We start from the raw sequence: 17,230 nt of genomic DNA, 5'->3' as shown, positions 1-17,230 counted from the left end.
GTTGGTGCGAAGTTCAGCAAGCTCAAAATTACACATCTTCAAAGCCCAAAATGTTTTATGCTCTATCTCAACTGGCAAGTGGCAATTCTTTCCATAAACCAACCTATATGGGTAGTACCAATAGGTGTTTTAAACGCCGTTCGAAATGCCCAAAGTGCATCATCAAGCTTATCCGACCACTCCTTTCTATTACTTCCAACCGATCTCTCTAATATCCTTTTTAATGCCCAGTTTGTAACTTCAGTTTGCCCACTTGTTTGGGGATGATAGGATGTTGAGAATCTATGGTGGACACCATATTTTTGCAACACCTGCCAATTAATCATTTGCGAAGTGGGTGCCCTGATCACTAATAAGAGCCTTAGGAACTCCAAACCTTGAAAATAACTTTTTAAGAAAACGTACCACCACTCGAGCATCATTAGTAGGTAATGCTTGTGCTTCCGCCAACTTAGATACATAATCGACTGCCACCAATATATATATTTATTTCCTTTTTACATTGGAAAAGGTCCCATAAAGTCAATCCCCCAAATATCAAATATCTCAAAAACTTGAATGCTATTCTAGGGCATCTCATTTCGTGATGAAATGTTTCCCGACCTTTGGCACGAATCGTACTCCTTGACGTATTGAGTGGAATCTTTAAAGATCGTTGGCCAATAAAAACCCATATAAAAAATCTTCTTATCCGTATATTGTACTCCATGATGTCCTCTGGTGGGCCCGCTATGACAATGTTTCAAGATTTATCGACTTTGTTTCCCGAACACACGTCTTCTTATCATTCCGTCTGCACAGCTTCTAAAAAGATATGGCTCATCCAAAAAGCAGTACTTGATTTCTGAAAAGAATTTCTTCTTTTGTTGTCAGGTCAAATCTTTTGGAATGTATTCACTTGCTAGGTAGTTAGCTATATCTGCAAACCATGGTACCTCTCCTGCTATAACCATAAGATATTCTTTGGGGAAATCATTACCTATCTTGTTTTCTTCCAATTCCTCTAAATGCAGGTTCTCTAATCTTGATAAATAATCGGCAGACACGTTCTCCATTCCCTTCTTATCCCTTATTTCAATATCAAACTCTTGTAGAAGCAAGACCCAACGTATCAATCTTGGTTTAGCATATTGTTTATCAAATAGATACTTAAGGGCGGAATGGTCGAAAAAAACTATTGTCTTTGGCAAGACTAGATATGGACGAAATTTATCTAACGCATACACGACCTCTAGTAGATCCTTCTCGGTAGTAGTGTAGTTTTCTTGAGTTAGGTTCAAAGTTTTGCTTGCATAATAGATAGGTTGAAAATGTTTATCAACCCTTTGACCTAAAACAGCTCCTACCGCATAATCACTAGCATCACACATAAGCTCAAAAGGAAGGCTCCAATTTGGAGCTATCATAATAGGGGTGCTAGTTAACTTTTCCTTCAACAATTGAAACGCTTCATGACATTCATTAGAAAAGTCAAATGGGGGCATCCTTCAAAAGAAGTTGAGTCAATGGCCTTGTGATCTTTGAAAAGTCTTTAATGAAGTGGCAGTAAAATTCCACATGGCCTATAAAACTCCTCACCCCTTTTACATTTGTTGGAGGTGGTAATTTAGCTATAGTGTCAACCTTCTCTCTATATACCTCTATTCCCAACCTTGAGACTTTGTGTCCCAACACAATTCCTTCCTTCACCATGAAGTGGCACTTTTCTCAATTAAGGACAAGGTTGGTCTTCTCACATCTTGCTAGCATTAGATCCAAGTTGGCCAAACAATCTTCAAAAGAGTACCCAAAAACTGAGAAGTCATCCATGAAAACCTCCATGAATTTCTCGATCATGTCGTGAAAGATAGCCATCATGCACCTTTGGAAAGTAGCTAGTGCATTGCATAACCCAAAAGGCATGCGTCTATATGCGAATGTTCCATTTGGGCATGTAAAAGTGGTCTTCTCTTGGTCTAGTGGGTCAATCGGGATTTGAAAGTAACCCGAGAAACCATCAAGGAAACAATAGTATAGATGACCGGATAGCCTTTCAAGCATTTGATCGATAAATGTAAGTCCCAAATCTGCTTGTGTATCAATCAGATCCCCTTGATGGTGCGGAATCCCAATCAAGCGGATGATGCCAAATCAAAATAGAAGAGAAGGAGAAGAAGAATAATATGAATCTTGTATGGTTTGATTAGAATGAAGTTCCCTTACACAAGATTCACACACTTACACACACTTAAGCTCCTCTCTCTCTCTCTCTCTATCTAACAGTATAGTCTCTCTCTTACTCTAACATCTACTGACACTATTTATAGAGAACAGTGGTTGCAGACACGTTTACAACCGTAAACACGTCTACAACCATAAACACATTCATGGCCGTAAACACGTTCACGGCCGTAAACACCCATACAGCCGTAAACTAGACTGAAAAAATATATTTTCCTAAAAAAGAAAAGTATAAACAAATATTTTAGACCCAACAATAAATGGTATTGGAAAATGATCCTTGCATGTAGCATCATTAGGTTTTCGATAGTCGATACAATCGCGTCACCCGGTTATTGTTCTTGTTGGGATTAACTCATTGTCTTCATTGGTGACTACCATCATTCCTCCTTTCTTAGTTACAATGTGTACCGGACTCACCCGTGGGCTATCGGAGATTGAATAAATGATACCAACATCTAAAAGTTTAACAACTTCCTTTTTAACTACGTCTTGCATATTTGGGTTAAGTCTTCTTTGGCGTTGTACTATGGGCCTTGCTCCTTCTTCTAAGTTGATCTTATGAGAACAGTAGGCTGGACTAATCCCCTTGATGTCAGTAATCTTCCATGCTATAGCACCTTGTCTTTTCTTTAGTACCTTTACCTTTTCCATGAATTTCAAGATCGGAAGCTATGATTACTGGTTTTTGTTGTCCTTCTTCCAAGAATGCATACTCCAGGTGTTCAGGGAGGGCTTTCAGCTCGATTTTCTACCTTTCGTCAGTTACCACGACGTGGGCATCCTGCCACATCGTGGTGTTGCAACTTTTAATTCTTGTTTATGAAAAAAAATTGCCACGACGTGTTCTCATCACCACGTCGTGCTGCCTCTTCTGCCTCTTTTATTGCTTCATTATATTCACTTTCTTCCAATAACTTCTCTAATTCTTGCTGATCTTGTTCGACATCAAAATTACCTTCTTCAAGCACCATAAACCCCTCGGTTTCCTTTTCCTTCCATCCTCCTAGCTCCTTTTCAAATAATTCATCAAGCACATTAACAGAAAAGGTTGTATCATCACTTGTTCTTGAATGTTTAATTGCCCGATTTACCCTAAAGGTGACCGTTTCTTCTCCTACTCGGAGAGTGAGTTTGGATTCTCTAATATCAACTAAGGCTCGGGTGGTGCTCAAGAAGGGTCTTCCAAGGAATATAGGGACTTGTTCATCTTCCTCCATATCTAACACAATAAAGTCTGCGGGAAAGACAAATTTGTCCACTTTGACGAACAAATCTTCACATATACCCTTTGGAAAGGTTATAGTTTTATTGGCTAGATGGATAACCATGCAGACCGGTCTTGGTTCGGGAAGATCAAGCTTTTTAAAGAATGAGTATGGCATCAAGTTGATGCTTGCTCTTGAGTCGGCTAGAGCATGACTGGTTGCTAGATTCCCGAATTGGCATGGTAAAGTTATGCTTCCTGGATCCCCCATCTTCTTCGGTAGCATGTTTAGCATTGCAGTAGAGCAAGTTTCATTTAGTACTACTTTTGATAATCCTTCCATTTTCTTGCGGTTTGTCAATAGGCCTTTGAGAAACTTGGAAAACTTTGGCATTTCAATTAGAGCCTCAAGGAAGGGAATGTTTATTTCAAGAGACTTTGTATGGTCTAAGAACTTCCCATATTCTTCAGCATGCTTCTCTTGAATTGCTCTACTTGGGAATGGCAATGGTGGCTGATAAGACTTCACGGGTTCATCATTTTTCTTTTCTACTTCTGGCCACGACGTGACATTTGTACCATGTCGTGGTGATTGTTCAGATCCTTGTTTTTAACTTTCTTCTTGATCTTTCTTTTCCACTTCCATGTTGTTTCTGTCTATAGGCTTTAAATGAGTAATAATTTTCCCACTTCTCGTTGTAATGGCTTGGATATGAGCTCCTCTTGGGTTTTGTTCGGTGTTCCCCAGAAGTCCTCCCATGGGTCTTTCATTGAATTGCTTAGCTAGTTGCCCGAGTTGTTGTTCTATGTTGAGGATAGAAGCTCGTTGATTTCTAAACAGTGCTTGTTGGTTTTTCATCATCTCTTGCTGTTCGTTCATCATTAATTTTGTTCTTTAATTGTTGCTTCAGTTCCCTCGTGCCTTTTTTCAGATGTTGCTGCAAATCGGATGAGCATAGTCTCAAAATCAGATTTCTTTTCAACCGATGGTTCCTCTTTTTGGTAGAAACCTCTTCTTTTTTGCTCATACTTTTCTTCATTGGCCTTCTTATACTCATCATAGGGTAACCATTTTTTCTGAGGGGAGTGGTGTTGAGGCCACCAAGCTCCACCTCAGCTCCAACAAGGAAGAGAAAATTTTGAAGAAGAAAAAGTGTGGCTTGTTGAGTTGGGAGAAGAAATAGGGGAAAAGAAGTGACAAAGAAGAGAGACTTGGAAAAGGGCTGCCAAGTTATGCTACCACGAGGCGTGGTGTGCTCCAAGTCCACATCGACATGTCGAACTCCCTTCCAAGTCCACACCGTATAACCTAATAGTTACGGTCATAATTTCTTTAAAAAAATATGTTTCATTTACATTTATCGAAATAAAATATACTAAGTTACTGACCAATCAAATAAAATATGATTAGTTTTATGTAAATTGTCCTAAATTTATTCAAATTATATATTTCAAATTGCCGTCGTACTTTAACATCTGACCAAGAATGACATCTAATTTCAAGCGTTTTTCTAGTGATCGTTTCAAAAGCATATGATATCTTTTTAAAAATATTGTTATTCTTCTACTTAATTCCTTTAAATTTATTTATTCATTTATATAAATTATATAAATGCTTTGAGGGTTGCGCCAACGCCAACATACATCCCTCCAACTAAGAAAAACCTTTTAATTCGATACCCAATAATTAGTTATTTTGATTTCCTTTTTGTGTTTATGATTTCCAACGCTTTTTTTAGTATTTTATGGTTCAAGTTGCAATGGAATATTCGTAAAACAATTACAAAAAGGTCAAAATTGGTGCTGGTTTTGATTTAGTGGCATCGAACTTCTTCTACAAGGTGTCTCTTCTTTGTTACTTCTCATAAAACAAATCTGTTAGAGTGAATTACATTTTTGGTCATTGATTAGAATTGTTACTTTTAGTTTTTTTTTTAAATATATATATATATATATATATATATATATATATATATATATATATATATATATATATATATATATATATATATAAATTTCATATCTACGTTTTTTAATTACTTATTTGATACTAGATGTAAAAAAAAAAAATTGTTGTACAGTTGAAAAACTTGTTATACAATAACAATTTTGCAAATATTTTACACGGGGCTAACATAATTTCAAACAATATAAACAAATTTAAATATTATTCTGTTCATCTTGTTTTACTAAAGTCGATTATCTGGTTCAATTTAATAACAAAAGTTTACACATATAAGATGAATGAATTAATTCAAATATTTGTAAAACATTATTTGTATATTTTATTAAATCAAAACATAACTAATTATGAATGTTGTGAATTTTAATTGTGATATGTTATCCCATGTTATATATATATATATATATATATATATATATATATATATATATATATATATATATATATATATATATATATATATATATATATATATATATATATATATATATATATATATATATATATAATTTTAGCCAAATTTTTAACTTCGATCTAAATTTATTAACTTTTTATATAATTACCTAAACTTTAGTTATAACTTCATTTTTTTTTTCAAAGTTTACTTTCTTTTAAAAGTACTTATTTTTTCAAGCTTGGTTTATTTACTAAGCCACCTTTTATATAAAAAAAATTAATTTTCTTTTGATCCTTTTGATCCTTTTTACACCGTAGATTTTTATAATTCGTTTTCACAAAATTAGGTTTTGTTTTATAATTTTAATGAAATTATTTTTATAAAAATAATATATATATATATATATATATATATATATATATATATATATATATATATATATATATATATATATATATATATATATATATATATTACTCGTAAACATGTTAAAACATGCAAATGAGTTTTTTTTTTAAATTAAAACACAACTTTTATTTCCTACTTTGCATTTTTTTTTTCTTTATTTGCATGTTTTAACATATTTACAAATAATCTTTCTATTTTAGATAAAAAAAAATTGTAAAAACTCTCAGTGCTTTTTTTCAAAAAGGCACTATCATTGACAACTTTTTTTGAAATTTGATTTTAGTTTTCATGTTTTCTCTAGAAGCATTTTGAATCTTAGAATTGTTTTGATATACTAATGTCGTTATATTCTTTTAAAACTTAATTTTTGTTTCCATTTAAACCAACGATTTTTTTTACTTGTAAGATCATGTTCTTCATGTTGTTATTTAGAGTGTTTTTAGTGGTTTTTAACATTAGGATATAAATGAAACATTTGATTTGTTTGAAACATAGAAAAAGGCTATGGCATCCTGTTATTCTTGGTAAAATACATATCAAAATCTATTTGCAGGATGCTTAGAGATAATAGTAAGTAAAGAACGCGATCTAAGTTGGCTTGTATCACGTTCGTGTTTCAGGGCTTGTCATTAATAGCGATGTAATAGTCTAGGTTAACCTTTATAACTTTTCTTGAAATAATAAAGATGTATTATTTGAGTATTATGTGTTTTGTGCTTAATTGTGTGACTTAAATGAATTAAGGATAAAAATAAGTGTCAAAATGAAATGTTAGATAATCCTGATATCTATGAAGGATGTGTTAGTGGTCGTGACGAGGTTTCCGAATATATAAAGAATGCTGAAATCCGAGTTATAACGAAGAAGTTATGACCGGTCGAAGTTTCGCGACAGAACCGACACGACGCTGAATGACGTAAAATATGAATTTAAGATGGAGGGATATCTTGCCTTAGTAATCTAAACGAAATTTGTAGAATATATTAAACCGAGAGTGTACATAAAAAGAACGTCTAAATCTGACTTCGTATGAGGAAGTTATGATTTTTCGAAGTTTTGACTTAGCAGTATGCAACCCAAATCTCGAGATAGAGATCGAGTGATATTTGGCCAAAACAATATAAAAGAGAATCGAAGATCTCATCGATAGTAGTCCAATGGTAAAAAGACAGATGAAAACGGACGTCAGATGAAGAAAATATGATTTTCTAACGGAGTTTTCATGTCCCGGCCTTCTAAAATAATATAATAAAAGTTAAATTCAAAATTAGCCGACGGAGTGTAAACGAGAGTTGTAGAGCATAATCTCACCTACGCGTGGATATAAAGAACATCAAAAACGGAGCTCGTATGCGAAAGATATGAATTTCTGAAGTTCGGATTACAAAAATCGAGGTGGTGTTAGAACTCACGACGTGAGCACAGTGGTCACGACATGAGCACAGACCTGACACCTTCCAGAGCAAGTGGACGAGTGACGCATGCAGTGACCTACATGGGTCACGACGTGAGCATTAGAAACTCACGACGTGAGTGCAAAAATCTCACCCTATAAATAGAAATCAAGGGTCAGCCGATTTTGGTTGCTCCTCTCTTACTCTCCCCCTCCGTATTACCTCGTTTTGCGTGAAACTCATATCCCAAAGCCCCGATATCATTCCCGAGACCCGAAGCGAGTCCCAAAGCCTGAAGATCCCGAGAAGAAGAGTTTCCGAGCCGAAGCTCTGCCTGCGAGAAGCCTGGTGTGTGAAGATCTTCCAGATTTACTGAAGGATACTACTTTTAGAGCCGTAGTGTTGTCCAATCATCTTCTAATCAAGTAAGTGCATATTCCCTTTCTTCTAAAACATAGATATGAAGTATCTACTTTAGAATATGTGTTATGTGTGTATAAATATACATGTGTATATATGTTATCTGTTTATTTGGGATGAGTATTGAATGAGTATCTTATCAGTTTTTAAGTTGCATATGAATGCATATGTATGTTGTTATCTACAAAAATGTTGGGTAGAACTTGGGTAGATAGTTGATGTGTGATAAACTGATGAGAGTCCTCGATGTTGTTGTTGTTGATCTAGTCATCTAGAGGAGTATGGATGATGACCACAGACTCTTTCTAGACAGTCATGTGGAACGCTAGCAGGCTCATAACCTGTAGGTGTTGTGAACGATGTGTTCACCAGTGTACTCTATCCCCCTCATGGTTGCCTTTAGGACATCTATTGTTGAGGAAACTCCTTGCAGTAATGTCCGTCCCGATGAAAATCCTAGATTAGGTCCCTTGTAATAGATGCTGTTTTAGGGACGTAAAGTGATGATAATAGGAATGGGTAATCGACTTATTGTTGGTTGATGAAATTAAATATAATTATTTATTGCAGTTTGAAAACCCTATATGCTCACCAGACTCCCAAGCATGACCCACTCAGTTTATTTGTAGTACAGGTAGTGGCGTGAGGGCATAAGATGAATGAATCATCAAGTTATTTTGTTGATAAGCCTGTACATGTATATAATTGTAGTATGGTTTGTAATATGTCGTTTATGCTTTTTGGTCTGTATCAGAACATGACATCTTGAGTTTTGATTATATAATGAAAATGCATTTCTTTATGAAATGTTTTGGTAAATATTATTTTATCATATTTTGTTTTTGGGAACAAATTCCGCAACACTTTTAAGTAAAAAGGATTTGCTCTGAAATTATTTTAAAATCATAAATAAAATCAGTCTTTTATTGCCGTGATTTAGATTCTTTTAATAATCAATCAAAAAGATATATTTCAAACACCAATATATGTTTATGATATAATATAAGCTCTCAAGCTTTCCTTATTATAAACATTAATTAGACAACTTTTTCTCACCCATTATAGTTTTTACCATCATTAACATAGATTTTTTAATACGTATTTTGCCAGCAATAATTATACTCAACATTTGTCTCTAAGTTTTGAAAAACAAATGAAATGTAAAGTGTTCTATCAAATTTTAATGTTAAAAACTATTTAAAAACACATCATAAACAGAAAACAAGAAAAACATGAGAATTATAAGACATCACGAAAAAGTTGGTTCAAAAAAAGTTTGTCAATTATGAGTGGGTTTTTTTTTTTTTAATTTGATGGTTGTTTTCTATGACATCCCCAATTTCATGGTCAGAAAAGACCGATTTTGTTTATGCTTTATGAAAATCAGAATACCTATTTTAATAAAAATGTTGCGGAATTTATTCCCAGAAAAACACGATAAATACGTTATCAAAGCATTTCCGAAGAAACGTATTTTATTCATTTTAAAACATTTGGGATGTCATCGTCAATACAGAAACATAAGCATAAACAGAACTTACATTCATTTCACTAGTGATCTATATCTCCTTAATCTCTCAGTGTAAAGCAACTTCGTATCGATACCTGTGATACAATTAAACTGAGTGGGTCAAGCTTGGGAGCCTGGTGAGCATATAGGGTTTTTACCCCACAATAAATAAATTTATTATGCTTAAACATCAAACAATCAACCCAATTACCCAATCCCATTATCTTATTCATTTCTTATGGATTTACCCTAAGAATCAACTATCACTTATTACTAAGGATTCATCCTAAGGAATAGGCACGAAGTCCATCGCTGCCCAAGGTTTATATTACAAGCACTAACAACGTCAATCCCCACATAGTGATCCTATACAGTGATCTTACTAGATCTAGCCTAAAGGATCGATATGAACAACCAACTAACGAAATTGCTTCGGAAATTCCCTAGCAGCAAACGAGGATCGAAAAAGACATCAAATGAATAGAATAAGTTTAACCATGAACCTTTGGTCGTAAAAGAAAGCACCACCAGAAAATTAAGTCAGGGGTAATTATTAATGCCTAGGCTGTGGTCTGAATATCATGAGGTATATAACCCCCAGACGTAGCCTATCCAACATCGAGAATGGAAACACTGACAAATGCCTAGGTTGTGGTCTGAATATCATGAGGTATATTGTAACACCGTAAATTTCAAGACAAAATTTTCATTTAAAATAATCATTTTATTCTTAGAAACACTTGTTTAAAATCTCATTCATAGTCGATTTATAAAACATGACTCCATTTTCACTTGCATAGAAAACCAGGATCCTCCAAAATATGACTCTTTCGCTGGTGTGTACAATCAAGCCGGTGCCGTCCCGTGATACTAAAAGAAACCTGAAAAAAACATCACACAAAACACTGTAAGCACGAAGCTTAGTGAGTTCCCCAAAATACCACACATAACATATATTAGCCACTCGAGGCTATAACTCTATGGGTCCGTGCACCCAAACTCTGTGAACCCTCAGGTTCTAACTCTGGGAACCTTCCGGTTCCAACTCTATAAACATGCACAACATAAATCACATAGAAATAATGCAGTACAACACATCACGTACATATAGCATACAAATACTTTGATCACATAACTCTGGTTACCTACTCAAGGTAAAGTATAGTGAGAGACTCACCTGACAAGCAGAAAGCAGATATCCCCACACTTGAATCTCGAACTCGCCACCGCCTAACATGTAAGGCAAATACTCTCATGAATATAACTCTCGAGACTAGAATAAATCCTCTCATAACACCCTCTTATGGGTAAAAGACTATTTTACCTCTCTCTTGGCCCAAAGGCCACATCGCTGACCAAACCCTAAAAGTTAACGGTCGACCCTTGGTCGAAATCAAAGTCCTCAGTCTAAGTCAACCCCTAACCGACCCTACTCGCCGAGTCAACCCTGTGACTCGTCGAGTTCCCATAATCAGAACTTCACTCAATCTGCGACCTAACTCGCCGAGTCACCCCGAGACTCGCCGAGTCCAACAACTCTGAGTCTACTCGCACACGAATCACCGAGTCATCCCTCGACTCACTGATTCTCGACTCAACCAGAGAATATTTGGGGCTCTTTGACAAGGCTCGTCGAGTCCAAGAACAGACTCGCCGAGTCTACGACTATCTTCAACCTACTCGCCGAGTTGTTCATACAACTCGCCGAGTTCCAGGCCATCTTCATCCAACTCGTCGAGTCCACCCATGTGACTCGCCGAGTACCACCGATCTGAATACATTCCGAAGCATTCCAGGCCATGCAACTGCTCCAAGACATAGATCTAGTCTCCTACCACTCATCCATCACGTAAAGTGGCAAACTTTACGTGAATCCAAAGAGATCTAAGCCGTTTGCACATTGGGGCTAGGGTTTGGGACATGCAAGCTTCACTAAACACTCCAACACAGGGACTTTCATGCTCTCTGATTCTTCTCCCTTCCAGATCTGAAGTAGCAACCTCAGATCTAACCTCTAGACTTCCCATTTCATCCATAGACAATTTCTCACAAACCCCAAAATGAAGAAACAACATAACAACAAGTCAAAAACGAGATATTACCTCTAAGTGATGCCCCAACTGCAATGCAATTCGAATCCAAGCAAAGCCCCTTGCTCCAAGCCTTCAATCTTCCCAAAATTCCTTCAACCATTACTTCTCCAAGCTCCAATCCACTCAACAATGGTGCTTCTCCGCGATTTAGGGTTTTCTGGGGCTCAAGGGGTGATAAAGAGGCTGGGAGGAAAACATAGTGATCGCTATATAAGGCTCAACCCCGAGAATTAGAGTTTTCTCCACTCAGCGCCTACTCGCCGAGTCCATTACACTGACTCGCCGAGTCGGCCACTTAACACACGACCAAGTCGCGACTCTACTCGCCGAGTCCGCACATGGACTCGCCGAGTCACTCTTTTCCCTATTTACTCTTTTAGCCCTTCAACTCTACTCTTGATATTCTGGGATGTTACAATTCTCCCCCACTTAAATTAGGCTTCGTCCTCGAAGCCTACAACAACTCAACTCCGGAAATACTCCCACAAAGTGCCACCTGGCCTTAATCGTACCAGATCTCACAAGGCATACCCATCGAAACTCGAACACACTTTCCCTTTCCTTACGGTGTCCTGACCACTGTCTCGAACCGGGCACCGGATGTACCCTCTGATAACCACACTTAACGATCCGAGAATTACCCATGAAGCATCACTGTCCCAAATCTCAACAATCACTCGACCCATAAGGGTTAGAAGCCATGAACCATCGGATCCCTGATCCGAATCCCATTCTATCCAATCCGTGACGACAGAAAGGCCCACTCTTCAATCCCAGAGCAACTCTCATGAGTCCTCTTCTTGCAATCAAGCACCCAAGCCGCACCAACCTTCGCACTCTCGGGTTAGGAAACCCGTCACACTGATGAAATCTCTAACATCCCCAGGAGAAACCACCACTACGCACATGGCCCTTGATCAGGATCAAGCTGGGAGTCCCAGACTCCATCCCTACATCCAACCTGAGACTCTTGGCTCTACACCCGCGGAATCCCTTCCGCATCCTCAGCAGACATCCCATCATGATGTCATTCCATACCACTGTCACAGACACAATGTTCGACCACCATACTCCAAATCATCCATTCTCACTACAACTTCCACTTCCGCGAATCGACACTTTCCTCAGCAAATGAGGGTCCGACACTTCCTCCCATACAACAGCACAAAGGGGCATACCAATGCACTAATGATGGCTGTTGAAATAGGATAACTCAACCAAGGATAAATACGTGCCGCAACACCCTCTGAAATCTAATACATATGCCCGAAGCATGTCTTTGAGCGTCTGAATCGTTCACTCCCTCTGAGGTGTCCTCAGACATCATTATGATAAGCTCTAGCTCATCTCATATCCCTCTTCGAGACTGGGCACCAGGTCAGCTTTTGACTCCACAGCTGAGCCTCCAAAGGTCACCCAAATCATGATCCAAATATCCCACTAACTTCCTCCCCGTGACCACTATCCCGGCCCCATGACACGCAAGTCATGAAATTCTCTTTTCCTTATGCAAGAAAGTACAATCCAACTGGGGATCGTCTCCACTCTGATCTCTGGTTTCGGCTGCGCATCTCATCACATTCCCTAACAGAGACGGGGACCCCAGTCTCGCCCCCGGTCCAACATCCAGGCTCCAAAAACTCAATACTAGGGCTACTCAAGCCCAAAACTCTTCCACATCATACACTGATCGGAGAACATTCCATCATCACACTCCCTTGCCATCTAGTGAGTACTATGGCTCCCCGCGGTATCACAACACCCTCTGACTAGTGAGTACTACGGCTCCCCGCAGTATCACAACACCCTCTGACTAGTGAGTACTACGGCTCCCCGCAGTATCACAACACCCTCCGACCCCACTAGCTCGTGCTCCTCAGACTATCATAGGCGGCTACCCATACTCGTCTCGAATGTTCATCATTGACTCTGGAGGCAATCGACATAACAGATGCCCACCCTTGCGAAGATCCACTCTCTCAAATAATCTCCCTGGATGCCCATACTCGAAGGGCTCTCACTAGATCCATAAATACCTGATATACCACAAGTCATCTCAACTCAAGATTCGCGAGTAACTCCGAAATAAAGATATCAATACTCGGATACCTCGGAACACCCCTACCGAACATCACGAGATCCTGCCACAACCACCGATCTCCTGCCCCAAGCACCATATAGATGCAATAATAGATTCCCTCTGAACCCCATAACTAGATCTTCATTCTTCCCAAGTTTCAACTTCGGTGTATTCAATTTCTCAATTGCAATACGAAGAAACGCTAACGCTACGAAATACGCTGATAATTCTCCGAAACCCTTTTTCCCACCGCTCAAAATCCAAACAAGGATACGCATACCGACCCGGGAATTGGCTGCCCAATCATTCTCTATCTACTTGCCCCAACACTGACCAATACCAGATTCCTGACTAATAAACACCTGTCGTGGAGACATTCATCCTTCTCAAACAAGTACTTCCAGCATTAACTCACTCTGACCCCTTTCCTCGATCACCGACATCTCTGGTCTCATGATTCCTTATTGCATATCTCTATACTCCACTTATAACTGCTCTTGACAAATCTCTGCTTTCTTACATACGGCAACCGGTTCTCCCCCACTTAGGGTTCGAACCATCACTAAATAGCACACAACCAACCCATAACTATTTTCTCCAGCAAAGTTGCACCTACCCCCGGAAAGTGCTACACAACGCCCGATAATCCCCCTTAAGGAAATGAATCGACCTCATATACTCTGAACCTCTGATGAACTCCTCAAGAACTTCTCGTCACGTCTGCCTCTAGTCATTCCAAATCTCATACCAATCTAGTACCAAACAACTCAACTGCTCAATAACATCCCTGGCTCATAGACTGAACCATAAAATCATCGTACCCCTCACCTCAACTCATCAACCAACACTCCAACACCGGGATCATCCCAAGAACAAGGACCCACTCCCATATTCAACACCCCATGGATAGAAAACTCTCTACACCGCTAAACTCGACTGAACTCCCCACTGATACCACTACCATACACCCGACTAAACTCAATTAGGTATAGCGTGGCCCTCGACTATCTCAGTCCCAACTGACTATCTGCTCATGATAGATCACTGCCTTGCGGCACACATGCTACCTGATACTCTGGTGGGAAGTCATCATCAATGACGACCTGCAGGGTTTACCCCTAAACCCAAAACCAAAACATCATGCTCCTCATATTTTCACACGTACATAATCAGTACCTCCCAGATCATAGGAGGTGACATCTCCTTTATCGACTGATCGCTCAACTCAGATCGAAATTCTCCCTTCTCACTGACTCCTTACTAAAATACTCTGAGGGACTCTCGATCTCCCTCTCAAGGGACGCCTCTTCGAACTTACTCATGACCGAATAACCGGAGAACCACAAACAACCTTTACTATGAACCGTGGTACTCATTCCATGACATCTCTTCTCAGTATGCCCCGGTGTATGGTACCCTAACCATAACATCACTCCTCCATCCGCTCTGATGTATGGTATCCGGACCATAACATCACTCCTCAATCTGCTCTGATGTATGGTACCCGAACCATAACATCACTCCTCAATCTGCTCCGATGTATGGTACCCGGACCATAAGATCACTCCTCAATATGCTCTGATGTATGGTACCCGAACCATAACATCACTCCTCAATCTGCTCTGATGTATGGTACTCAAACCATAACATCACTCCTCAATCTGCTCTGATGTATGGTATCCGAACCATAACATCACTCCTCCATCTGCTCCGATGTATGGTACCCGGACCATAACATCACTCCTCAATCTGCTCTGATGTATGGTACCCGAACCATAACATCACTCCTCAATCTGCTCTGATGTATGGTACTCGAACCATAACATCACTCCTTAATCTGCTCTGATGTATGGTACTCGAACCATAACATCACTCCTCAATCTGCTCTGATGTATGGTACTCGAACCATAACATCACTCCTCAATCTGCTCTGATGTATGGTATCCGAACCATAACATCACTCCTCAATCTGCTCTGATGTATGGTACCCGAACCATAACATCGCTCCTCAATCTGCTCTGATGTATGGTACCCGAACCATAACATCGCTCCTCAATCCGCTCCTTAGAACCTTCAGAATACTCCCTGTATCAAGTATGGGTCCTCTACTTTCAGTAGTACGGGCCCATACTACCTGCCACATCTGCCCATACTTTCCACACGGACCATCCCAGAGCTTCTAAGTAACTGCTCGACCTGCCCTTTCACTAATCCCATCGCGCGTGCTTGCTCCCCAGCGAAATTCTCTACTCTGCAAGCGCACTCATCTGGCTAGGGTTACTCCCTAGGCTCTTCCGTTGTCCTCCCCCTTCTTTGCTATCAGCTGCTGAAGAGCTCCTAATGATGCCAGCCATCTACCTCCTGAATATCGTCATATTCACTTGGTAGCTGACTGCCATCATCGAGAGTTCCACAAAGCACAAAGCAAGCAGCATTCGAGCATCGAAGAATACATAGGACTCCCTCTCTGTGATAACTCCACCTTCTCGGCTCATCCTCGAAAGTACCACCGAACTCTGTAACTCTACCCCTCATGGGTTCTAACTGGATACTCTCACTCATCACATACTCAAAAGCATAACACATATAACAACGAGTCCTAGGTTAAGGCATCACAAATCAGGCCACTCTAGTCCTAACATATGAAATACCTAGCCTGTCTCTAGCATGCAATAATATCTCATAAAGTGCATCATACATATCTCATAACACAAAAAATAAGGGTATTTTGGGAAATCGCCGTTCGGGCTCTGGCTGATTGTACACACTGCTCCTTCTTGCTTTCTCTTTAAACTCTTATTCATCATTTTTTTCTTTTTTTTTCTTTTTTTTTAGAAAATTATTTCCTTAAAAGTTTTCTTACTTCCTCAGTTTGAGTCCAGATTTACCCGAAGGCGCATCCGAATCCCTCAAACCAAGGCTCTGATACCAACTTGTAACACCGTAAATTTCAAGACAAAATTTTCATTTAAAATAATCATTTTATTCTTAGAAACACTTGTTTAAAATCTCATTCATAGTCAATTTATAAAACATGACTCCATTTTCACTTGCATAGAAAACCAAGATCCTCCAAAATATGACTCTTTCGCTGGTGTGTACAATCAAGCCGGTTACGTCCCGTGATACTGAAAGAAACCTGAAAACCTTAGTGAGTTCCCCAAAATACCACACATAACACATATTAGCCACTCGAGGCTATAACTCTATGGGTCCGTGCACCCAAACTCTGTGAACCCTCAGGTTCTAACTCTAGGAACCTTCCGGTTCCAACTCTATAAACATGCACAACATAAATCACATAGAAATAATGCAGTACAACACATCACGTACACATAGCATACAAATACTTTGATCACATAACTCTGGTTACCTACTCAAGGTAAAGTATAGTGAGAGACTCACCTGGCAAGCAGAAAGCAGATATCCCCACACTTGAATCTCGAACTCGCCACCGCCTAACATGTAAGGCAAATACTCTCATGAATATAACTCTCGAGACTAGAATAAATCCTCTCATAACACCCTCTTATGGGTA

At 38.9% G+C, this 17,230-nt stretch overlaps 1 protein-coding gene across 1 annotated transcript; it reads right to left on the bottom strand.

Moving 5' to 3' along the window:
- Positions 1-3,029: 3,029 nt before the first annotated feature.
- LOC145039474 (uncharacterized) lies at positions 3,030-4,307 on the bottom strand. The gene is made up of 2 exons (XM_078987528.1): positions 4,043-4,307; positions 3,030-3,982 (listed from the first exon to the last, which is right to left on the bottom strand). Exons 1-2 carry the CDS (start codon positions 4,305-4,307, stop codon positions 3,030-3,032), a joined length of 1,218 nt encoding a protein of 405 aa, XP_078843654.1.
- Positions 4,308-17,230: the final 12,923 nt, after the last annotated feature.

Source organism: Lactuca saligna, chromosome 4, assembly GCF_052625555.1.
Source record: "Lactuca saligna cultivar CGN05327 chromosome 4, ASM5262555v1, whole genome shotgun sequence".
NCBI classification, from domain to species: domain Eukaryota; kingdom Viridiplantae; phylum Streptophyta; class Magnoliopsida; order Asterales; family Asteraceae; genus Lactuca; species Lactuca saligna.
Note: the sequence above shows the minus strand (reverse complement) of the source record. Positions and strands in the feature narration are given on the sequence as shown.